This window comes from Pectinophora gossypiella, chromosome 11 (genome assembly GCF_024362695.1).
Source record: "Pectinophora gossypiella chromosome 11, ilPecGoss1.1, whole genome shotgun sequence".
Lineage (NCBI taxonomy): Eukaryota > Metazoa > Arthropoda > Insecta > Lepidoptera > Gelechiidae > Pectinophora > Pectinophora gossypiella.
The window spans coordinates 6,831,724-6,859,430 of NC_065414.1; the positions used below are offsets into that span (position 1 = coordinate 6,831,724).

At 35.9% G+C, this 27,707-nt stretch overlaps 1 protein-coding gene across 4 annotated transcripts in view; it reads right to left on the minus strand.

Moving 5' to 3' along the window:
- The window catches only part of LOC126370988 (hemicentin-2-like), a 540,644-nt gene that overhangs the window by 97,089 nt on the left and 415,848 nt on the right, over positions 1-27,707 (minus strand). For 3 of the 4 annotated variants that reach the window (XM_050016173.1, XM_050016174.1, XM_050016177.1), the window contains exon 2: positions 11,155-11,315. In XM_050016173.1, coding sequence (XP_049872130.1) covers positions 11,155-11,194 — 40 coding nt within the window. In that variant the 5' untranslated portion in view covers positions 11,195-11,315. Of the gene's footprint in view, positions 1-11,154; positions 11,316-25,149; positions 25,281-27,707 lie in introns of those variants that run through there. The other variant, XM_050016175.1, reaches the window with a different exon arrangement.

The window sequence follows — 27,707 nt, forward strand, 5'->3', positions numbered from 1 at the left end:
CAACCGTCGTAGTGGACAGATAGGACGCAGACTGCCTGATTATGAAGAACTGAACGAGCGTGCACTTGAAAAGGGCTTCAATCAATGCAAAACAATTTAATTTAATTTACTAACATAGTTTTAAATATCCATGTTACTAACAAATTATGGACTACGGTCTGAAATATTAGATCATCAAGCAGATATTTTTCATTTACAAATAACGCAATATCACTTAGAGGCGTGATTTCAAAAAAGCCGGCAAAATATTTACAACAGTGATTAAGTAAAGACTTGGTGTGATATGGGTATCGTCATTATATCGTAATGTTCTTACTCTCCCTTTAAGCGAAGGCCTATAAATTCTTTATTACCTCACTCTCTTTGAAGTAGCAATTAGGTCACCTCTTTCGCTTTGTATCTAACTGCATGTGCCTCAACGTTTACATTGCTAGACACACATATAGCTTTACGCACACAGAGGCTACGCCGAGAGCGTTCCGAGCCCGGAAATATTTCGTAATATTCGGATTTGTATGCACGCGTTTGTACAGAAGCACACCCCGGACATTCCGCTCCGCCCGCGTAAGAACGAGGGAGACAGATAGTCTGCGCGCTCTCCCCTTTACGCGGCTTACGACCGTTTAAACTAAAGTAAGACTCAGAGGGGGAAAATCTAGCTCGGCGCCTGATTCTAATCGGTATGAGAGAAACGTAAAGTTAGCGTTCCATCCAATTTAATGGTCCAATTTAAAGTATGAACTTCTAAAAATTAAAATATATTCGAGACTGGGCAAATATATCCATTTATACATGTTTACGCAATAGATGAAACACTAACAACATAACAGAGTAAACAGTACGATTAAATATAACATTCTATGAGAGACTTTCCAGGCTATGTTCCCCAAAAATAAAATGGATTCCGCGTCGAGATTTAACGTGATAATTATCTATTTTCTCATTACTCGGGTACATAATTATTCAAAAATATAATGTCACGGCAGAAGCATATATAATATAATAATATTTTTGTTTGATAAACATCAAGAGAAGATATTATATATATTTATATATATGTATGTGTAAGTATATGAACTGCCACGCTTGGAATTACATTGTGATTGGTTGCATTTGAGGAGCTCGATGGCGCAGCGGTTAACGCGCTCGGTCTGCGATTGTTGAAGTTAAGCAACTTTCGCAAAGGCCGGTCATAGAATGGGTGACCACAAAAAAAAGTTATCATCTCGTGCTCCTCCGTGCTTCGGAAGGCACGTTAAGCCGTTGGTCCCGGCTGCATTGGCAGCTGGGCCCGCGTGGTGGTTTAACCCTTTATAGGTCAGAGAATTTTTTTTGAAGAATTTGATTTTTTTGTGTCGGCATGGGTTATGGGGTCCCTAAGGATTGGAAATAGTCCGATATTTTTAAATTTATTTATTTAGATTAGGCTGTAGGGGGAGGTTACGTATGTAGCCATGCCCGTTTAGGGAAAAAAATTGGTGGTTTCATATGTAACCATGACCGTTTAGGGAATAATTTTTATAATAAAACTTGGAAGTGATCAAAATAGTATAACTTTAATATTAATCAAAAAGGCATACTAGGTATTCAAAATAAAAACAAAAAACATAAAACTCTTCAAAATACCTTCAGTAACTTTATTTTTTTATAATCATAAAAATTCAACAGTCTAAACTCTTAGGAGTCACAATGTTTAGGAACAATCCTATAAATGTACTAAAGACTTTCAAAATCTAATATTACACGTTGATAAATAAAAGTGTTAATCAAAAGTTTAACTCTTAGAAATCACAATGGAATAAACACAATAATATACTATTTCAACATTTGACAACAGTCTCAAATTAGCAGTCTAAATCCCCACTGATATGCATGATAGTATCCACATCATCATCAGTTGGTAGAACAGCACAATCTGCCATGACTCCTCTTCCAACATTTCCAGGTGGTCTTACAGAACCTGGTATACGCATCTAAAACAAGCGAAAAAACCACAATATAAAAAAATATTTAAATTTCACTTATTGCACAAACCTCACTGGCCTCCATACCTTTACTTAGGCATCAAATATCATCTTTGTCCATAAAAATCTAAATAAAGTAAGTGTTTAATTTTAAAAAGTGATTATTTAATTTTGCAAAAGTTGACAGTAATAACACTAATTACTTAAATAAAAAAAATGAAAATCGAATTTCTGCACTTGTTCAAATTCTAACCTAAATATCGTTTCTAGCTACTTCTGAAATTAAAATTGTTTTTTTACTTCACAGACACAAGTCTAGACTAAGATTTATATAGGAAATTGAAGCTAGATAATTGTAGTATTTACTGATTAACATAAAAACTAGTAAAAAATGCATTTTACCAAAAAGAATTGTAATTAATTACGAGAAACACTCACCTGTCCGGTGTCGTAAACGCTTATGAGACGGTAGATACAAATGTAACCACCTTTTTTTCGCACTGTAGTATGGACACGTGGCCAACTTCACTTTGGTGGTTTCTTTTGTTGCTTGCGCTCGTTTAGGGACTACTCATTTTAATCATAAGGTCGACTATCAATAGAAGCTTATAAGAAATGTAGGCCTTAAGGTAAACCTTGTGAGGTGGTTACAACCGTCATACTGATTTTGCTTATGCCCTATAAAGGGTTAAGGCCCGATCTCCTTATCCATCCACAGGGAAGGCCCGTGCCCCAGCAGTGGGGACGTTAATGGGCTGGTGATGATGGTTGCATTTCTAGTTGTACGACAACTTACACTAAATTACTCTAAAACCAAGTTTCTCCAAGACGTATGGTAGTGACACAGAACCATCAATGTTCACGTCAACATTTACAGAGCTCCTATATTTTACACCAAACGCACTTGCTTATGTTCCCCAGTCCCATTTGCTATTATTACGCGAGTGTCACAGTATTACGAATCCCGGAGAGAATGTAAGTGTCATTTTAAGTTTGGGTTTATGCAACGCACGTACACTCTTGGCTCGTGCTTTCGCGTGGCGTTCGCTACTCTATTTGTTTTGTTTAAGAAGTGGGGCAAAGAGGGTTATGACACCCTTTATTTTTAAATTAGGCGGTTTTCCCCTTATATAAAAACAAGAAACATATTCCGCTTATATACTGGTACATCCCATTTTTGAATACAGGGTCTTCCTGTTGATTGAAAGAGGGTACGGAGCATACTTCACCACGCTGTACCTCTGTGGATTGATACAACTAGATCGAAAATTAGGCGCTCTTCCTCTTATATTAAGACAAGAAACGTATACAGCTTATTTACTCGTACATCTGAATGTTGAGTACAGGCACTGAGCATACTTCACCACGCTGTACCAGTGTGGGTTGGTACAAAAAGACCGAATGACGTTCCCGGCCTTAATTTTGAAAACAAACTAAGACTTGGCTTCGGCCTTAATTTTGAAAACAATATAAGACTTGGCTTCGGCCTTAATTTTGAAAACAACCTGAGAGTTGACTTCGGCCTTAATTTTGTAAAAATACGCCAGACTTGGTTTCGGCCTTCTATGAATTTTATAATTAAAAAATAAATAAAAATAACATATGACTTAGCTGTATGTGCTACGATCTCTTTGCCTGTCCTACGGACAAAGTAAACCGAATAAAAAACGATTGACATTCCTTTTTTAAATTAATCTACAAAAATCATACGTGGTTCATTTCTTGTCAAATATACCTACGTACATGTTTTTGAATAATCGAAACATGACAATGTCGTCGGAAATGTCGTGAGATATCAGATAACGTTGCCTGATGTCTCAAAAACATAGGACTTTAGCTAGGTGATGGAAATGATGGATGATGGAAAATTCCATTCCATTTTTTTTTCAATTCCATTAATTCATGGTCTGAATCATCCCCCTCAGTATTTCTTACGATGTCACTAACAGCCTTTATAAAGTAAATCCGCACTTGCTCTTTATTACGTAATTATAAAACTTGATACTTATTTACAAATTTCCTAGGTTTCTGTCAGAGGCTGAATTTAAAATGAATCTCATCATCGCGACTTTTTGGCCCTGGGCGACTTTCATTGCGCTAGACAAACACCGTACTTACCTACCCGGTACGACTCAAAGGGAAAGATATAACCACGGCTAAATAAATCCAGAACTCATTTTTGCAGACTTCATATTATAAATACGATGTATTTTTACGGCAAAATATTTTCGTTCTATTTAGTATGGTTACTTTTTATTTCGCAGAGACTATTAAAATATTATGTGATTATAGATAAGTAGGTACCTATGAGGAAAATAATACATATTTGATAATTGTTATCATAGTTTTTTTAGTTTATATTTGTCGCCTTGGGCATGTATCCCAAAGAGGTGGACAGAGGTTTATAGTAGTGGTATATGAACCCACTTTCCGCCAGCTATGTTTAAGTCCTATGTAATAGACGGCAAGTCTACCTGCCTGCACAGCCTTCAGTATACATACATACATATATAAACTCACACCTATTTCCCACCGGGGAAAGCAGACAAGCTTTTCTTGTTTCCCCCGCATTCACCAATCGCTTCATACACGCACGCCAGTTCAGAGTAGATCGTACTAAACCTTTTCTAAGGACATCTCCAATTTGGTCAATCTAATTCCTTCTAGGTCTTCTTATGCCAGCCTTACCGTCAACTTTCGCTTTATATGTCGCTTTCGCAATTCTATTATCCTTCATCCGCTCTACGTGTCCAAACCAACCTAACATTCCCTTCTTAATCTTAGTCACTATATCGTCTTTTACACCACATATCTGTCTTATCACACTGTTTCTTACTCTATCACTCAACTTAACACTGTAGATGCTACGCAAAGACTTCATTTCATCATGGCCTTCAGTATGTAAGTATCCTAAATAAGTGTCAATAAAAAATATTAATTCTTAGTTTAATTAGACTGATTTTAAGTCAGTTTATTATTTTAAACTAGCTTTTGCCCGCGACTCCGTCCGCGTGGCGTGTTATAAAAGAAAGATCTTTGTGTGTGTGGGAGAAAGGTTAAAAAATGCTTAATTTTATTATTTTTATATGAGGTTACAGTGTAAGTAGCTCAGTTAAATAATGAATTGTTATTAATTTCTAGATTATTAGTTTATGATTTGGTTTAATATTTTAGGAAAATACGATTAGTTTCGAAAATTTAAACAAAATTTAAAAATTACAACAGAAATACGCCGTGAAACGTTCGCCTGGAAAATTCAACAGAAAACTACCTACGAAAGATTTGAACCATCCAAGAATAGTGAAAAGTTCGCCCGCAAAATTCAATATTTGACACGACCATCAACGACGTCTGCCCTCACGCGTCTGCCGCGTTCTGGTTGCTCACTCGGGTATCTGCCCCCCCTCCGCGCCTCGCCACCGCTGTTGCCGCCCCACAAACGCCGCCGCGGCCGCGACGTTTCTTGGTTGCCACTACCGCGAGCTATAAATTTCAAGCCTCTAACTCGCTTCCCGTTCCCAGGGAAATTTTTAACTTTGCATTCACTAAGGTATATAATATAAGCATGTCAAATTTCAAGCATCTTACTTATGCAGTTTAGATTTTTTCATACGATTTTTTTTACCCGCCACTTCCCATTTTTCGTAGCATGCATGCTAGATTGAAAACATCTATCTTACGCGGTTTAGATTTTATCATACAAATGTTTTTTCTCGCTAACTCCCGTTCCAGTGGGAATTTTTCAATATCCAGTTGCAACTAAGCTTTAAGTTAACTATGGTACCTGCATGCCAAATTTCAAGCGTCTAACTTAAGTGGTTTAGAATTTTTATACAAAAGAGTTTTCCCGCTAATTCCTGTTCCCGTGGGAATTTCGAGATTTCCTTTCTTAGTGCACCTCTACGGTACCTAAGCTACGTCCCTTCCTAATTTCAAGTGCCTACGTTTAGCCGTTTAGGCTGTGCTTTGATATGTCAGTCATTCAGTCAGTCAGTTTCTCCTTTTATATATTTAGATATTTCCGTCATACATGATTTCTATGTAACTTTAACCATTAAGGCTGCTCACGCGACGGAAGCTTAAAAAATGGAGTAACTTCTCCCGTTTTCCCACAATTTCCCTTCACTACTCTGCTCCTATTAATTGTAGCGTGATGAAAAGTATACTATAACCTGCCCAGGAGTATGAAGAATAATTGTACCAAGTTTCATTATAATCCGTTTAGTCATTTTTGTTTCTATAAGGAACATACAGACAGACAGACAGACAAAAATTTTACTGATTGCATTTTTGGCATCAGTATCGATCACTTATCACCCCCTGATAGTTATTTTGAAAATATATTTAATGTACAGAATTGACCTCTCTACAGATTTATTATAAGTATAGATTAAATGCCTTTATAAAATGAAGGTGTTGGTGGTGTATTTTATTTTCTTTTTTTGGAGGAGCGTGGGTGATTATGCTCCATATACCCTCCGGTTGATTGACGGCAGGCCTGTGCCCAGCAGTGGGACGTATATATCTATGCTGTTTGTGTATCTTTATATATGTAATGTATAATTATTATGATTTTATATTACGTTTAGTATGAATACTTTTACATTGTTTTAAGTTTACGCGGTTATTACGGTTATCACGGGATGACTGATGATCTCATCAGTCATCCCGTGATCATGGCACTTGCAACAGTGTCGAAATATCGGGAGTCTCATATCCCCATTTAAACGCGGTAGGAACCCGTTATTATGTGTTTTAATTATGAATACTTTTGTAAGTTCAAGGACAGGTAGTTTAAGGTAGGTAAGATGCATAATAAAGCAATGATTGTGGACCTAAACTAATACACTTTTATAAAATACATGAACATACGCGATAAATTACGCAGGTATTGTGACAGTTACTGTAAATCACGGCAGCAATATTTAATATACTATATGCTCAAATTGAACTATCATCTAGATGATTCAATGCATATTGTAATATCGCCATTGACTTGATACATTTCATGATGATTATATAACTAACATTAATTACACCAACGCCCACCCCAACCCACCAACCCTTTAGTAACCCTGACACTAGGGTTGATGAGGTAGGTAATACACGTCACAACCCACACGATAGAAGAAGATTAAATAACAGGATGTTTAGTGCTGGATATTTTCATTGTTTTAGAATTGGCCTTTAATAGACAAGAATGGAGAATGCTACACCGAAAAGTGGTTCTTAAATTTGTGATGATGGAAATTTTCAAAGAGAAATTAAATCGAAAAAGTCTAACGTGCATAGGATTGACTAGTCAAATAGCCAACTAAGGATACCTATAGCTGCCTACTATAAAATGTATATATAGGTATGCATGGTTGGAGACAAAAGTAATATTTTGTATGTTTCACGCAGCTTTTCATCACAAACAAGTCAATATCGAGTCCACCACGAATTGTTTTCAGAAAAATTCGACCAATAGCCGTACGACGTTTATCTACATAGATGGCATTCGCTGCGTTTATTAGTCAATATGTCCTCGATATAATTTGGCGCGGATGCCGCCCGTGTAGTATTATGTATAAGTAGTAAAAGATAATCTTTCACAATTTGAAATACCCACGGTTCATCGAGCTGATTTAAAACCAACGTACTTACTAATTATAGTCATAAAATGCTCTAAAAAGCTGTATTTTCAGAACGCAATTCCATTATTAAATTTCATGTAATATTGTCTTTTATTCCTTGTATTTAAGAAATATATTATACTATTCGTACCGTAGTAAAACATAACAAATGAGTATGTAGATAGTTGGGCTCAAGTACGTAATTTATCGTAGTGCTTGGGAGTGTCTTATCTTATACGTTCCCGGGTTGGATCACTATTCTGAAGGCCAAACTCTTTATCTAACTTTCTTTCCTCCCCTTAGGACTCTATCTTACTGGGATACCATAGTTGCACCACCACGATTGCGTCACTAACAAAAAAGATATTATTATGCAGTTGTGTAAAGGGAAGCAGTTTTATAGCTTAAGTGAGTTTTTCAGTCTATAAATAGTTTTTTTTCTTTTTTAAATATAGATAAGTATTTTTGTAATTATTTGTCAGTACCAAGTAACTATTATTGTATGTTACAACATGACTAAATGTGCTGAGCGCTATAAGCATCGCTTCCATCGATGTACCTATCACATTAATGACAATAAATTTTCATTTCATTTTCAGGTTACCTCATCTGGTTCAGCAACTAATTAGTTGCCGTTTTTTTTTTCTTGACGTGACTTATTGTAGATTTGCCGCAGATGGCATTAACTACTTGGCCGGACAAATGGGGAGCGCTGAAGGCTCTCACCCGGGATTAGTTGCCGGAAATCACTGGCATTCTATAAACAAACGGACTTCCATTCGCTATAGTTTTTTTTTTTTTCTAAAATAGCGTCCGTATCTTGTTTTAAATACGTATACATTAAGTCATGTAGACAGTATAAGTTCGTTCTCTCGAATTAAGATGTTATGGCTGTTCAAATAAAGTGCAATATCGGTTGTGCAGTGCCGTTACACGCCGTTGCTTGAAACAAGATGCTCCACGGACACATTTTTACAAAGATTGGTTGTCAATTCGTTTTATGAGATCTATGGCGGAAATTGAATAATTTCCCGCTGGTGACCTAACTATGGTATCCTAGTGAAATCAGGCCCTTACTCAGACTAAGCGGGTGTAAATTAGTGTTCCTTTATCCAAAGCGTAAGTAGTCACATGACAAAAACTTAATAGAATTCAATGAAATTACATTTATTATTTATTTTATCTTCTAAAATGCTATTTTAACTTTTTAAAGTTGAATATTTTAATTTAAAATGTTTGTATGAAATAATAATTTATTTACAAAGACAAATAACAATCATTATAAATGCATAGAAATGAAGGTTTGTCAATCAAATATAAGAAATTGATAATTTAATTTTGATGTCTTCATTCATTTCGGGTATCTATTGTTTAACCATAAAGCTACCCCCTAGCAAAGGCCTTCATTGCTTCAAAAAGGCGATATTTTTGCATAATCTGTTCGAAATCCTGCTTAAAACGAAGTTGTAATCTACAAAAATTAGCATTTTCCTCGGCGGATAAGCTGAATTTTCTGTCAAAATTTAAACTAGGCAAGACTGGGACCTGTCTAGACATAATTAAGCCATTTGCCAAGTTGTAAAGTCAAATTATCCTGTACATGACAAGCTTGAGAAATTCACCCGCTGTTAACGTCAAAAACACGTTCTGTTATCCTTCTTCACTTCTGTGGGTTGTGAGGTCAATGACCTCATCAACCATGATTAAGGTTATTATTGGGCCACCAAAGGCCCCTGATATAACTTATGTAACAACACACTGTAAATATCTAGCAAGAAGCACGGATCAACTTACTTTCAGACAAACGGATGATGAACCTGCAATGTAAGCAAAAAAAGAAATAAAGAAAAGAAAAAGAAAAAAATGAAAAGAGATGAGATGGAAAATGAGTTTTATAAAGTCTCCGGATTCAAACCCGGGACCTTCCGATTGCGATCCCTACTCTCATAGGCCACAGAGGCCTTTATTCTTGTAAATGAAATTTGTGAATTCTATTTATTACATCTAACCAGAGAGAAATATTGTTACGTTCGGTTTTTACATTTATATCCATTTAAGGGATAAAAGATTGACCTTGCTTTGTTTAGTTCGACCTTTGTTTTATTTTTTATCTCTTATTCACTTTTGTTTCTAGACTACAATATTTAGATTGAAACGTTTCAATACCAGATCAGACGTCCTTTACGATAATTGACACAATTAGAATTATCCTACAAAGAAAACAGAATAAAATAAAACAAATCTTATAATATTTTGCCTCTGTGTTGTGCATTGCAGGCGACGCGATAAAATATACACCGCGTAGACAAATGGTGTAAAACTTCACATTACGACGGAAAACAGACCACGTCGCTTTATATTACATCAAACCTTGTATTAAGTTTTTTTTTTTTTTTGACGTGACTTATTGTAGATTTGCCGCAGATGGCATTAACTACTTGGCCGGACAAATGGGGAGCGCTGAAGGCTCTCACCCGGTACAACGTTTAAGACAAAAGGCCTGAGGGTGCCCAGTTGGGCGCGAACCTCGGCTCAGGGCGTCGTCTGAGAGGAAAAATATTTGAAAGAATTAATCGACCCTAGTGGGTCGATAGCGATAAGCACTGAATGAGGGAAATCGTCGACCACGCCGGCGGAGTCGGTATCGGGGTCCTAAAGTGTTTGGTGTCGCGAGCTGATTGGCTGCCTCTATGATTAGTAACACAAGTGAATATATCCACCTATACCAAAAGATCTTTTAATACTCGAACCTAATTCACAACCTAACTCGCCTTATTTTGAAAACAACGTAAACGCTTATGTGAATAATCACATTTGAATTTTTACCCTGATGGAATGTTTTTGAAAAGAATCGAGGTTTTGTTGAAGAAAGCTTCAACAAAACCTCGATTCTTTTCAAAAACATTCCATCAGGAGTAAAAATTGAGACCACAGAATTTGTCCTGGATTGAATTGAAACTAGCGTCTCTAATGCAAAACAAGAACTACAGTTCCAGTCTAGACTCCAGTTCTTGTATTAAAAAGAACCACAACGGAATATGTTTTTTCAAAAACGCACGTGGTTTTTTCTATAAGGCGATAATATACCCTATGATCTTTATTATACATATCTACAGATAAACACACTGAACATAAATACATAAACTCACGCATATTTTCCACCGGGATAAGCAGAGTCTGATATGCCGAGGTTTTTCTTGCAGCTTCTTTTCCCCGGCTATACAGGTTGTGAAAAGCTGCAGTAGTTTTAGGCGGAAGAGACGTTTGTTATGTAAAAATTGACGTTTCAAAGTGTAAGTATGTTACCTACTGAATAAAGATATTTTTGAATTTGAATTTGAATTACATTTGTTCCGATCTGACTTCTCTTGCTTCCTTCGCATAAACACGTTGAAAACATCTTATAATTATAAAGTTGCACCGGTAGTAAATCCTATGTCTCCAACTTCACTCCACTGAACAACCGACTAAATCAAATCTGCTTCCCCTGGTTAAGCAAATCTTCCATCGGTCTGTCTACAAGCAAACATAACTCAAAACTTATCATGTTTAACGCAAACAAGTTATTTACTTACCAAAGTAGCTGAGTACACACAGGAGAGCCGGCAGCCACATCACGGATGGTTAATTCACATCATAAACATACGTATCCACTTCTACACTGATTCCGGTTTGCAAGTTTTGTGCAGTTTTTGAGTTACAACATTTTTTTGTAGACTGTCACTATTGAAGAAATCTGTAAAGAATGAAAAATACCAGTTAGAAAACCGTTCTAATCTTATATTGGAAGAGTGGCGTGAAAGAGGCTATTCATTATCACTACAAATTATAAGACAAAGTCGCTTTTTTCTGGGCCTATATCCCTATGTACACTTAAATCTTTAAAACTACGCAACGGATTTTGATGTATTTGTTTTTAATAGATAGAGTGATTCAAGAGAAAGGTTTATATATAATAACATCCATTAAATAGTGGAGAAATACTGTTATTTTTAAGGTTTTTAATGTGATGTCGTCAATAATTTCATTTTTTCCTCAGCATTGCATTGATCGAAGCCGGGGCGGGTTGCTAGTTTCCATTATATATCATTGAAATTCTAGATACTTAGATAGGTAAGTATCGCATACACCTTTAAACGTGATGTACCTTAGATATTAGCAAAAAATACGAATTATGAGGTTCAAACGCACCTAGACTGAATATTTAAATCTACTAAATAAAATCACAACCATATGAACACAGATGTGTTATTATTCTATCGACAAAGACCCATTTTCGCTGAAAAGGTATCATGAATGTATGAACAATGTTATGTTATTTTATATGTTAAAGAGCAATAAACAACCTATGACCCCTCCTTTTATGTAAATGATACATTCAACTCTGTATAAAATACGATTAGTATTTGATGCGTTTGCATCAATATACAGATGCATTTGCATCACATACAGATGGCGACGGGGTCTTTGCTGTTTAGCAAAGACCTGGAACTGTCTGCCGTCGTCTGTTCTTCCAACTCGGTATAATCTGAGAGTCTTCAAGGCTAGAGTGAATAACCATTTCCTGGATAAACATGATACACCTTAGACCTCATCGTCACTTACCATCAGATGAGATTGTGGTCAAAGTCGAGTGTATATTATTAAAATATATATATATATATGTGTGTTACGGCCGTAAATTAATTATTACAGTATAATTATATTAACGGTAAAATTAATATTAAGTCTAGCAAGTAAGGATCGTTTTTTAAAAGGTTCTCATGGAACAAATTAAAGATAAATGAAGTAGTAACTGCAATAATAAGAAAAATAGATGAGTATATTCTACATCCTTTTCAGTTGACTCAAGTTTAGTCCAGTTCAGTTAGTAGTAATTAGTAATTTACTAACCATTAACCTATAAAAATACATACTTAAGCGAACTTACTTATCGCAAAATTATATTTTTGAAAATCGAAAAGAGTTTGAGAGATTGCTAATGCGATATTCCTTCATTGAATTCCATTTTCTATTCAAAACTAAGTATTTCTATAATTTCAAAACTTTGACAGTAGTCGTGGGATGAACTGTTAGTAGTAATATTATTATAGGACAGAATATATTACTATTATGTATTTGTGTGATTCAACCACCGAAAACGGACATAAAATCACAGTCGTAGATAAACAAAAGAATATCACAACAGCATAAACATATTCTTTCGGCAAATAAATATATACAAATACTTCGCTGGAGGGGAGAAGGCTTCCGCCAAAACTTTGGTCCCTTATTCATCGTTAGTGAAAGTTCGTCTTACTTATTTCCATTTACTGTGAAGGATGAAGAAAAACTTATGCTAGTGCCAATTATAGTACTTCGCTAGTTAGTATTTATTTTCTGAGTACTTCTCGCACAGATAAAGTTTCATAGTTTTATGTTGTCAATATACAATAGTTGTATAGGTAACTATATATTTCTAATATTATTTTTTGATTTGACTCTGTAATAGTAGTAGCAAAACTCGAAAGCCTTTGGTGAAAAGCCATATTACGAAAGGATGAGCGAATAAAAAGGCAAAAATGGCTCCGATTTCTAGAGCTCTATCACCAAGGTGATTTGTGAGCGTAGACATCGAGCGAAGATGTGGCGTTATCATTATTTAGTCGCAATACCTACTTTACCATGTTATTCGTATCGTCTATTTTATTTGAAGTACTTACAAAAAAATTCAGTGGTATTTCAGTATAGGTACTAAGCATCGATATTATATCTGAAATACCGCTGAATTTCTTTTACAAAACAAGTTTATTTCGTTTACAATTACCTATTAACAATTATCAGGGTTGGAGCCTGCTAGTGACTGCAAAAACACCTGTGACAACAGGATCCGCTCCTCCATAGCCATTCTTAATTATTACAACATTTACCGCTTATGTTGGTAGTTACTTTATTCTTACAAGGCAATTAATTTCAGAGTTCTTAAGGAAAATTAAAATGTAATACAAATATAAAGTAAAATAAAATGAAACATTAATTATTGTAATTAATAAGTGAAGTAAGTAATAATTATGTTTATCAATCAATCAATCTATAATACTTTATTCCACAACAACATAAATATATTATACAAAGGACATAAGCATACGAATAAAACATAAGCACAATTTATAGGCTGCCTTATTTCTAAAAAGCAATCACAAAAAAAAAAAAATATTTTGTTATAATGTGTGTGTTATGTGGGTATACTCATTCACATGTTTTTTTCTTATCAAATCATTATGATCATACGAGAACTTTTTGTGTTATCCATTGCAACCACTGTAGTTATTATTGTGATATCCAAATATCGTTTTCGTATAAAATGGCCTCAGTGGCAATTTAGATATATAGATGCTTAGTACCTACTTATAAAATATAATAATCCTTTCCAGCGGATTTCTGCGATGGTGACAAGTTTCCAATCTAGGAGAGCCTAAGATGCGCTCTTATATGGCTAAAATAACGTAACCGTCTTAGTGAATGTACGGCCAAATATTGTCTCGGTACTATGCTCAATAAACAGTTTTGTAAAATGGCCTTTACGTATGCCGAGTTTGAGATAATACGGTGTGGGCCGAAACCTAGGTGATCTCAGTTATACTTACATATTGTTTTTACCAAGAAATTTCTAGACCTTTTTACTATTGATACAGAGAAGACAAATCAAAAAATTAATATTACGTTGAAATATTATACAACCTTCCAAGATAAACTCTTATCTACATTAACTAATGAAATTATAAATTTTCTATGTTATAAGTTTTTCGTTTGCCTATTAGGTAATTATTTATTAAAGTTAATGACTTTTTTTAACTATTATTACTTGTAATAAGGGGGTGAATTTTTAAAAAAGGCTGTAAATAGACGTAATTTGGATGGAGCAATTATTTTTAACGACAAAGCGATAGTAAGCAAGTAAGTGGGTATTATGATAATTATTTATTTGTTGGTCGCCGGTAGAGTAAAATCCCTATTAATATTATAAATGCGAAAGTAACTCTGTCTGTCTGTTACGCTTTCCCGCTTAAACCTCTCAACCAATTTTGATGAAATTTGGCACAGACAATATTTAGACCCTGAGAACATAGGCTACCTTTTATTGCGACAGACAAACAAGAGTTACTTTCGCATTTATAATTTTAGTAGGGATGACATAATAATACTCCCCTATCTCCGAAGGGGTAGGCAGAGGTATATATAGTAAACAACTAGTCCTCGCCAGCTATTTTTATTTCCCATGTAATAGAGGACGAGCCTATTGCCAAAAACCAGGCGCAAATTCTAGTATCTCCATGATATAAATACAAACACTAATTCACACTTATAAAGATGAATTCAGTGATTTAGAACCCGAGGCGGGATCAGAACCCCTAACATTACGATGTAAATCATTCTTTCTCTAAAAAGGGCTATCACGTATTTAAGGGTTATCACGTAGAACTGTTGTTCTAATGAAATGATGAAATTCAATATGTACACATTCAAAACTTTTACGGAACTAATTATATGTATTCAATAATAACGCAATATTATATTAATTTCCCTCAATTTGTATTCACTCTTCAAACGCAATTATGTCTTCAAACAAACTGAAATAGTCCGGGTATAATTTTCTAATCCTGTTAATTGATATAGATGATAGGAATATTGATATCATCGATATTCAATATTAATAACTCTTGATGAACCAAAAACACGCGATGCCTACAAGGAAACAAATTATAATAAAACCTTTACGTTATTGAACGTCTATTTCATTAAATCACGGTACAGATCATAAATAATACTTAGCCGTAAAATGAGTATATAATGGATATTAATTTAAAAACGTATATATTTACTTAATGGTCTCAGGCATAAAAGAAAACTGGGTATGATAATATTTTATGACGATCTACTATTTTATTAACCCGGGTTATTTTTCATTTTAAAATTATCAGTTGTCAGTCATCCGTCCCTTTCCTTTTCGGCGCATAAGAAAGTGACGGGTATAACTTAAAATAAAATTAAGAGATGTCTACAGCAAGCAGGGCCATTAGTCTACTTTTTTTCTATTACTAAGTAGATATCAATTTGTTTGTCTATCCATCTAAGTTACATTCGTCATACAATACATGGAAAAATAATATCGAATATAAGTACCTGTAAATTAGTGTTGTTAGTTAGCAATAAATTCTCCCCACATCAAAGTGTATCCAATGGGTCTGCGACGCTTCACTAAACATTTTAATGGAAGTACTTTGATCCGATTTTGGAGGGGAAACCTTTCAGACAGAAGAGAGAATTGCTCAATCATTGGGAATATTCTGTAAATCTGCCATCAGTGGTAATGTTATTCTTGTTTTTTAAATCTTTAAAACCAAAGATGCGCCGAATAGAGATTTAACCGGATACCGAATAGTATTCGGTTTAACTATTACCGAACCGAATATCGGGACGAAAGAAAGCCTAGTTTTACTGAAACCGACTGAGAAAGTAACATAAATAAAGTAGTTATTGGAGTATTCACACGAAGGGTGAAATTACTAGAAGAAGTTCAATGGTTTATCTTGTTTCATAAAAATATTGTTCAGGTCTGTTAATACATTTTATCTACCTCTATCTATCGTCATGTTATTGACTTCTTTAAAAAGATTAATTTTACTTGTTTTGTTTCATGAAAAAGAATAACCGAGTATGCGGCACCAAAATCTAATATTTTTGTTTTGGTGCCGAATACCAAACGAATGTGAAAGTTCAGATAGCTATCTGAGTGGAATGATCTTATTGAATATATCTTTTATTTCTAATGGAAAATTCCTGAAACCTGACGTCAATTTCCATTAGAACTACAAGATGCATTCGATAATCATTCCACTCTTCCATGGCACTATTTACAACAAAGCACGTTTGTAAGTTCTTTCTACTTGCAAAAGAATGTATTTTAGCGAGCTCGTAGGTAGTCTCTAACGAATTTTCCTAAAATACGGAACTACGATACACTTCCTGCCATTTAAACTCCAGCACAAAGGCCTCTACATCTCCCAACTTTAAACCCATTCTCATTTCCGCACTTAAAATACGCTTCAGAAAAAATCAGGTCAGGTTCTGAACTGTGAGCAAATTGTGCGAGAAGATAGAAAACGCGATAAAATATTCGTGAGGCATGCAACTCTTTGATCAGGTCTTTTCCATACGTTTGTGCAATCACCGCGGGAAATCTGTATCATACAGTTTCTGGAAAAGGGATCATTTATACGGACATTATGGGGTTCGACAGCAAAAGGGGTTTAGTGATCTGGAAATCGGTAGTCACGAGTGTTCTTTCTATTCTTCCTGACTAGTCTATAAAATTGTAAGGTGTATATTTAGTAGCACTTAGTTTCTTATGGCTCGGTGTCGCTCAGCGGGCAATGGAGAGAGCTATGCTCGGTATTTCCCTGCTCGATCGAATCAGAAATGAGGAGATCCGCAGGAGAACTAAAGTCACCGACATAGCTCGAAGAATTGCAAAGCTGAAGTGGCAGTGGGCAGGACACATAGCGAGGAGAACCGATGGCCGATGGGGCGGAAAGGTTCTGGAGTGGCGACCACGTGTCGGACGACGCTCAGTGGATAGGCCCGCTACAAGGTGGACCGACGATCTGGTGAAGGTCGCGGGAAGCCGCTGGATGCGGGCAGCGCAGGACCGATCGTCGTGGAGATCCTTGGGGGAAGCCTATGCCCAGCAGTGGGCGTCATACGGCTGATGATGATGAGTTTCTTATGCTGTCAATGGAGACTGTTTTTATTATTGTTGTACGTTTTGGTACATGGTTTGTAGATCTACGATCACAAGAATTGCAAAACTTCAATATTACATATTTAAAAAGAGAACCAAGTAACCTGTACTGAGCTGGTTTTCCCTTCGTTGGTTGGAAGATCAGACAAGCAGTCGCTCTGTAAGCGGACTCCTTGAAAAACGAGAGAACGCTAGGGAGATGATGAAAAAGAGAGCTTTGTTTTTTTGTCAGTTTTGCTAAACTAACGCAAATAAAACTTTTCTATTTGAATTTTGGAAGACTTTGTACTATAATAAATTCAGAACTAAACTATTCGGCCAAGCTTGCTTCTCATTTTGGTTATAATTTATTATATTGATACATTGGTGCTAATTCCTGTAAATACCATCTAATTTTATTTTAAGTTATATCTGTCATTTTCTTATCCGCCGAAAAGGAAAGGGACGAGTAATCGACAAGCATAAAATTTATGGAACACACGTCAATTTTAAGCAAAAATCTAAACCAACCGTCTAAAAATTTTACATCCGTCAATAACCCGACACAGTTAAGTAGACAGCACGTCAAACGGATTGCATACCAGCGACGTACCTTTTGATTCGCCCGGGTTATTCATTCATTTACTCATTCTTCCTAAAATTAAGAGCTGTGAATCATCCGTCCCTTTCCTTTTCAACGGATATGAAAATGACGGATATAACTTAAAATAAAATTAGGCGGTGTCTGCAGGAATCGGGGCCATTACCTTATTATATTTTCGCTGACTGACCCAAAACGGTTTGAGGGGTGGATATTTAAACGTTTTTGTTTTTTTATTATGATATAAAAGGACTACAAGGGTTGTTTCATACTTTTATTGAATCAGAGATATCCATTTCGGATGAAATAAAATCCTCAAGTACGTTGACTTAACGTCCCTAAACTCACAAAAGAAATTCAGATGTTGAGAAATTCTGAGAGAATGAATCATAATGTACTTACATGTTTTGTATTTTTGACTGTTGATGGGCGAAGTTACGATATCTATTAGACTTTTTACTGTGAAAGCCAATAATGTTTACGTAAGTACGTACTTACGTTATTTTCAATTAATAATTGTTCTGACGTCTCGTTTGGTTGACTGAGAACCCAAAACCCTCGACGTGTCACGGTAGCAAGCTACAATACAATACAATACAATACAAATACACTTTATACACAGGCTGCAAACGATTGAGAAGAGTGAAAATCTGTAGTTCAAGCCCTACATCCCAGCAGGGGACAACAGTATCAGAAGAAGATTGACTGTATACTTCTTTAAGTTTGAACAACAGTAAGGGGTTACAAGAAAAGATAGAATATTATTATTTTTTCGGTATTCCTAAGTTATACAGCGTCTTTGCCCAGCAGTGGGATCAATCAATTAATCAATCAATAATACTTTATTGCACAAGAACATATATAAAGGACATAAACATACGAATAAAACATAAGCACAATAGGCGGCCTTGGCTTGGGGGGGGGGGGTCGAATAGGTTAGATAAGATAAGATTTAACATCATCTGCAAATATTATTATTCTGCATATTAAGTAATATTCCTCACAATGCTTCCACAAATCTATATTCAGAAGTTATAACTTCGCAAGTTATAGTTGACAATGGGATAAGTACATTTCCCTGACACTTTTATATTAAATTTCTCTCCCATAAGTTTATGCAATCACAGAATATCTATATCACACAGCGACTGGGGCTTTCCAACCCTTTATGTGACAACTTTTTAGGGTTCTGAGGATAGAATATCGATTCAACGAAATATAATATTATATTATTTCGATACAGGACATGTACTCGCAAGGAAGAGATGGCATGTGGCGTGGCGTGGCGAATAAAGCTATTAAAGGAATGTGACTTAAGCCCTCTGGGGGCGCATAGAAAAAGTGTCAGCGATAGAAGTGGTATTGTATGTCAGAACCGAAATGTTTTAATACAATGGAAATGGTGCAAGATGTGATATTTTTTTGAAGAATTTAGTGGGGCTTTTTACAGTTAAGTAGATACATTGTATTGTTAAAAAAAGTCTAATATGAATCAAGTTTTTACAAGAAACATAAGTACATACACAGACTCAAGGTTTAAGGATGTTCTTTAAGTGTTATTAGAAACACGAATACAGATAGCTGTACAAAATCATAACAAGAACTTTTTGTCAAACAAGTTTTTTTACGTGAATTGTGTTTTTGACAAGTCTTTTACTGGTGGAGTGTAGAGGAAAACTAATATTGAATCTTATTTTCCTCAAAATATCTGTATTATCCGGAACTCCTGTTGCATTATTTCGTGTCGCGCTTCCGGAGATTTTACGACGCGAGAATCAGATTGGAATATATTGGTGAAGTTATTTCTTATATCGAACTTTCCCAGGCCACAGTGGAGCGTTTTATTTCTAACAATTGTCAAAGAGTTGCCTGATTGTGCCATTTTGCGAAAAAGCTTTGCTTAAAAAGAAGTGAAAATGGACGACGCAGTACGGAAAAAATAACCTTATTTTTTGTTCGTGAGATAGTGAGTGACTTTTAACTTTCACTTTATTTTCATTTTACAAAATAAAGTATTGATACTCATATTTGCGCTATTCACAATAAACTTTTAACATTAATCAAACTGAGAGAAAGCTCGATACCCCAATGAGTGACTCTCAATGCTACGTTCCGCAAAAAATATATAGAGGGCACTGTACTTACTTAACGTGAAAATTACCTATTTTTTTCATGGCTCAGGTACATAATTATTCAAAAATATAATTGCTTTGGCAGAGGCGTATATAAAAATAATTGTTTCTTGATATTTGGGACAGATATGTATTGAATTATGTTGCTACCTATACTGTTTTTCTTTATTTAGATCAGAGTTAGTTCAAAAAAAGAAAATATGAGTTTTTAACTTTATTTTTGATTTTTTACATAATTTCCCTAATAAACATTGACATTGAACCACAGAACAGAAAAGGTAAATTTTCAACAAAGGTCCGTAAGATGATTAAAAAAAACACTCACTTTGCTTAATGAAGAAGAAGAGGAAACTTTAACAAAATAGAAGAGCGATATTAAATAAAATACCTACAGAAAAATCAGATCGTTTCACTTACATAAACTGCAGTTGAAACTCGAAGCAATCTACAGAACAAAACTAGCATAAACGCTGTTCGTTCATTACAGGCTTGGTCTCACCGCAAAAAGATTTTGTCGATAAAACTACAAAGAATCCGAGATTCGCTAGGAATGATTTTTTTTTAACTGTCGCTTTTCGCGTGTCGCTGGAGAGAGTGGGCGGAAAAAATCTACACTGATCTAGTTTAGTGACGAGCAGTTCAGTTTTATAGATAATTGTATCGATAAAATAAAATTTGAATTTATGTAAGCTAACGTTATTATGACCAGGGGGGTTAAAATGGCCACATCGAAACAATTCATCTAAGAAAGCAATATTGCTATTTGACATTTGTTTGCATTGCGCACTTACTTTTATATGCGCAAATGTCAAATTGCAATATTGCTTTCTTAGATGAAATGCTTCGATGTGGCCATTTTAGCCCCCCTGGTAGCGAAAATATTTTTTTTTGTTTCCTTTTACAGTCAATAGACATTTATTAATTAAGTTTAGCCATGTCAAGTAAGAGTAATATTGTTATTTCAATTCGTATCGAGTTCTACTTTCTTTACAATCTGTGGTACTTGTCCTGTGATTGGCAAACGCATGCATATGAAGGATACGCTGAAAAATAATAATAAAGAAATATTACGCTCATAGTACTACTCCTTAAAGGGTTATCTAGGTACTATCGAATCCTAAATCGGAGTTTTGCAAAATATAACATAACATAAGTTCACCACTATATCCCAATTGGAATAGCCAGAGGTACATCTATCGCAAGATGAACTAAGTACTCACGCCTTACTGAGCGATCTTTCTGACCAACTCGATAGGTGGTGAGCCGTTGGTCGCCGTCTATAATTGTCGAGCCAACTGTGTTTGTGAAAACTGCACTCAAGATAAATTAATAACTCAAAATATACAATATATAACATACGAGGCGTATACAAGATCTGCGTAAGAATTCATCTGTTCTTTTTAGTGTGGAGATATTGCGGAATGCGTCACCACACTAAGCGTATCCAACTTTTACTGTTCGAAAAAAGCGTTTGTGCAATCAGATGCGGATTGTGCCAAGCTGATCTAAGCCGATGCGCGGATAGGTATCGTGCCGGAATCCTATTAGCGGTTTTAAAAATCCGCAAGATTTTTTGAATACTTAATTACAGGCGTCAATATTTTTTGGACGAGTGTAAAGTGGTGGGTAAATTAATTATTTGGTGCAGCGGAAAAAGGAAGCGCAATTAGCAATCAAAAGCATAGAACAAAGCATTAAACATATGAAAAATGTGTGTGTGTGAGAGTGTGTGTGGGTGTTGCAAGAAAACTTTTTTCCATAATTTACGGCAAATCTACAATAAATCATATAAAAAAATTGAAGTAAATAGAGTTCAACTTTTTTGACAAAAAAGACTTAGGTCGCTATTAGGGAAATCTTTCATAATATTTGAAAATTTTAAGGTTATGTCGTAGTTGGACTGAAGGAGCTTTTTCCTGTCGTGTGTGTTGTGAAATAAATTACCAACCTCATCAACCCAGGCGTCAGGGTTAATATTGAGCCGCCAAAGGCCTCTGACATGGGTCATACTCAAACGTACTTAAGTCACCGAGTAACAGGGAATAACGATTTAACGTGCCTCCCGAAGCACTTGACAGCTTACTTTCGGAGAATCGGGTGATTAGCCTGTAATATGTTTCCCAAACTAGGGATAGAGTGATCTTTGTGGTACATCTCCGCCGGCATTCTATCTTAGGGTTCGTGGAGCGTAGAGCGGGAGCATGAACCCAAATGAGACCGATATACACATTGATAGGGCTAGTAAAGGGACATATTATGTGCCTGCTGGTATGATGAATCAATCATCGAACACGAAGGGCAGAACAAATGAAAGGACGATGAGTCAAAACATCCCCCCCCCCCTCATCAACAGATTCCAGACACATCTCATTCGAAACGTTTTAGTGAGTTGATACTCGTATTTTTGTTCTATGGCGACTTTCTCGAAATACGCGGCGTTTAGCCGGAATTCGGCTTTTGATTTTGGGTACCACCTGGTACAACATTGTTTCAACCAATTGCGATTATCGACAAAGCTTCTTATATTTTATTTTTAAACCCACGGCCCGGGTGGGGGGGTCTCATTCAGTGACGGTCATGTTCCATTAACATGTCACCTTCTATCAAACCCATACATTCATACATTTTTAGTTAGTTAGACAGTGATACAAATAAAAGGGATTGACATAGGGTGACATGTCTAAAATGTCAATGTACTAAATAAACAAGTATTAACAAAATGTCTCCAGTTGAAGAAAAACCAATTACATCCGTTCGGGAACGTAGTATTCCTAATATATTACTTCCCAAGGAACGCAAACAGCACAATGCTTTTAAAAGACAAACAATTTAACCACTTTCTATAAGCAAATAGTAGGCATTGTTTTCCGCGTAATTTCCAAATGACAAAAGGCTTTTTCCCCCAAACTCAACCCAGAAAGCACTTAAGAGGTCCCAATTAAAATAATATCAGCCTTTAAAGAAGAAAATAGGGAAACGCTACATAATATTGCTATACGACTTTTATTTAACTTTGCTATGTATAATTTTGATGAACGATTTAAGTAATGAATTTAGTCTTTTAACTCGTTATGAAAACGGTTCGAAATAATACAACCTATTTTTTCCCAAAAAAGGTAGCATTGGAAAATGCTACACCGACAAGAGCGTGGCTCTTAAATTGATGATGCTGAATCTCTCCATTATATCACATCTACCCAATTGCCGTACTTAATGAGACATGAACTAAGTACACACACCTCACCGAGCTTTATATTACTAAATAACTATATAAACATAAACTGCATATAACTTCATTCTTTGAGGTATACGTGATTATTATTATCATTAGAACACACAACACACGTATATATAACCACATACTACTTCTGAATGCAACTTCTCCATCTAGATAGAAGAGGATATGAAGCATTCTCATGCTATTCAACTCATCTCTCTAGAATTGTCTCAGTTTTTCCCAAGGTCCAAGCGGTTTTTTAAAGAAGCGACTGCCTGTCTGATCTTCCAACTCGCGATGAAAATACCAGCGCAATACAGGTTAGGTCACATACCTCCGATAATGCATTTCTCGTGAATGTGGGTTTCCTCATGATGTTTTCCGTGATAATCATTTATGATCCAAACATGAATTTGAAAACAAATTCGACATACCTTGGTATAGGCCTGTGGTGGCATTCCAACGTGCGACCTCAAAGTGAGAGGCAAGCGTTCTACCACGGCTCACGCTACTTAACTGTAGATTTTAAAGAAACTCCCAGACCCAATTTAGAAAAGCGCTCTGGTGTACTCTCACTCACTCACTTTAGTTTGTGTGTGTGTGTGGTGTGCGTATTGGGGTACCCAGGTACCTACTTTAATTGTACTTTGTTCATCTTGCGATAGATGTCCTTCAGAGGTACAAAGTACCCACGCGTCACGGAGCTCTCTGTCAGATCAATGTGATAGGTGGTGAGCCGAAACGTCATCATACACGTCGACACGACGACGTCGACGTCGTACGTCATGATATAATTGTCACCTGTGTGGGTGTGTAAGTGAACCCTATGTGGTACCGGGGTTCGAAATGGTGCTCCCTGTTTTAGAAGCTAGCCAATGACACACGGAACCACAGTAACTCTCTTTGTGATTTACTGCTTATCAATTATCCTGTTTTTTACATGAAGGCTATATGTAAGAAATTGCTATTTAGGCATAAGGCCCCTCTTGTACTTTTTTGTACTTACTACTTTTGTCCTACTTGTATACTGGTTTTTGTGCGTGATTGTGTAAGAAATAGATTTTGTATTGTGTTGTATGGGCATTGACGTCTTTGACCGGTTGGCTGGGAAGTGCCAACACAATTTATGTATTATTAGGTTAAGATATTATATTATATATGGGCAATATTGCATAATAAATTTCAATATCAAGTGTCACTGCAAATTATCTTCTAGTGACATGTTGTACAGCTCACCCCTTTACGAGCGTGAGTATTGCCTCTCTCTGTCCAATCTGTCGAGATACTTACTCTTCTCTTTTACGCCATTCTTTCCGCTTATTTTATTAAAGTAATACCATGAAAGGCTTTCTTGCAGTTGAGACAAAAAGAGCATATATTATACGCAATTGGCGCGTTTCTTTCATTTATTTTACTTCCTTTACTTCATCCAATTTCTTTAAACACAAATTCATTCAATCTTATTATATACTTTATTGCACTTAACAACTAGTTACATCACAAACAAGAAATGGACGTTTACAAGGGTGGACTTATTTCTTTCTGATTCGTTTTTACTTAACCTCCGTTTATCAAAAAGGATCTCTACTTAAAAGAAAATATGAATTAAGAAGCGCAAAAATAAGGAAAATAATGATAAAATTTTATTACCGTGCTCTATATAAACTTCAAGAATCGTAGTTTTTTACACCCGGCCTTTCATACGGCCCTATAAAATTTGATTCCTCCTAACAAGATAAAACAATAAGCCGTGACAAATGTATGGCAATAAAAGAAAAGTTTCCAGGTTCGGTCACCACGAAAGTGTCCAATTTGTAAAGTTCTAGTAAGTACCCACAAAATATAACAGTGCATTCTTACCGAGTTTTGTGAATCCAAAATGTTCTTTATTACTACTACACAACTAAGTTTCTACTCCATCAAAATATAACTACTTTAAAACTATTTATACACTAAACTGAATAGGCGTTTTACTGTTGCCTAAATTTAACAGTCACTTAGTTTTTGTTTCACGACACAGTTCCTTATTTAAAGTAGGTATTCTTTTTAATTTTTCACAGTCGTTCGGAAACGGTTTACCGCGTTCGAGCTTTCGAGCTTCGGAATTTGAATTTCGGCATCGCGCAGGCCCGTTCGGAAACTGTACGAGCGTCAGGCAGACTGGCGCGCGGCGGCCGGTCGCGCTCACTGCGCATGTGCAAGCCTCTTATAATTTGATATCTCGCATCACCGCCCCTGTGACATCCAGCGGTAAAACCTACTCGTAAATTATTCAATTTTATTTCCTTATCCGCACACTTCACTATTATTATGTGGGTCGTTCTTGTATTGTCAATATAACGTACGCTGCCCCAGGCGCAAACATCTTTGATTGCTTTTCTACGGCTACCTACCTCGCGAGTACTCGCAAGGGACATTTTCCATTTGAAATGAATGATTTTGAAAGTAGGTTTTCGCTTATATGTAATAATGCAGTATGTTATAATTTACAATTTCCTAGTTAATTTCTGTTTGATTGTGTCTAAACAGCCTAAATATATCTGTGTAAATATATTTAGGCTGTTTATGTATTGGTAATAATGTATGCATCATTTAGTGGCTTTCGGAAATGTTTTTTTTTTTTTTAAAGCGTACTTAAATTGTACGAATAATATTGGTAGTGGAAAAGTTTAAACGAAATTTTTTTATTTCCGACATAATATATTATGGTTATTATAATCCATACCCACTCCGGTTGATTGAGGGGAGGTGTTGCCCAGCAGTGGGACCTTTACATATAGGCTGTTAATGTTATATACTTTATTCAAGAGACAAAATTAGAAGAAGAAAAAGCAGAAACAGACCAAAGAAGGTATTTACAATAAATCTGTCACTGCCGGTATCCGTACTATACACGAATTTGTTTCACTCTCTGTTCCCAAACTAATAGTAGTTCATACTTGTGGAAATTTATGGCCGAAGCCTTGAAATTGGTCGAACAATTCCAACTGTACTTGTATAATAATAATGTTAATCGTGTTGCGAAGTTTCTAAGTCCATTCCTTATTAATTTTATATGGTATGGCAAATGCAACAGTCAAAATTCAAATATAAGTAATTTGCTTATAAACCATAACAGTGTTTTCATAAGTATATTTTTTTGTTTAATAAAAATAAAAATTGTGTTTGAACATTTGAATATTGTATTTTTAGATTAAGGTATTGTAATTTTTTTATGATCATCATCATCCATTTAAAAGCCACGCTCTTGTCGTGCAGCATTTTCCATGCTACTTGTTTAGGGAAAATAGGGCAGTGGTTTCCCTCTTGCCTTCCGCCCCGCAGTACTCTGTCTGACGCGAGTGGGATGGCGCCCAAAGTAGTCTATTACAAAGCCATACTAGGACTCCTGTCCTCCTCCTCTGAATAGTACTGACAGTTACTGCTGCCCTCTGTCAGGTTCCAGGTTACAGTCCCTGTGACTTGCCTCTTCCGTCCTGTATTGCCGTACCGATGGCTCCCATCTTCACCTCTGCAACCGTTGAGGTCTTCACTCGTATCCCTGGGCAAGGGTTCTACGTTATACCCCGTAGGCCTGGGTCCCTATTCGAACTCGGCCACCATCTCACTCCGGCCTACTGAAGTTAGAGGCACCCACCCCCGCGGCAAGGACGCGCCGAACAGGAATTGCCCCAATGGAGGGCAGAGAAGATGACTCTGTCCCCCCTGGGGTCGGGTTAATGGTCTTGTATGGAACCAAGACCAAAGGCATTTTTTTATATTCTATGTAAAATATTAATACCTTTTGTAGCTCAGGTGAAGCGTGGGACTCACTTTATCTTGCGATGGATGTGCATCTGTTAAGAGTCGCGAACTTATGTGACATCGTAACGAATACATTGAGGTATGATTCAGAAAGTGTAAGTGTAAGTATAGGTATATATGTTGCTGTTGCTTCTGGATAAGTCCGAACAAAACCAAACAATGTTAAATCGTTTTTTTTTCGGGTCCCTGCGATATAGGCTTATGCTTAGTGCAGGGTCCGCTCTTTTATCTGTCTATATGTAGATTTTCTGAAACTACCTCATAAAACCAGTTTTTTGTAACAGATTACTTTTGCAAATCTCTTTTTTTGAAATAAATATTTTTCTATTTTTTTTTCTATTTTCTATATATATATTTTGTTACTTCCACCCCCCATTTTAGGAAATTGGGCGGTTATAAAGATTCAAAAAGTAACCTATGTCACTATCCATCCCTTCAACTAACTATCTCCACTTAAAAAACATCACGTCAGGTTGTCACTCTGTTTTGCCGTGAAAGACGGACAAGCAAACAGACACACCCAAACACTTTCACATTTATAATATTAGTATGGATATTTACGGATTATTCAGTACAAATAAAGATATCTCGCTTTCATATCTCGGGACTACGGA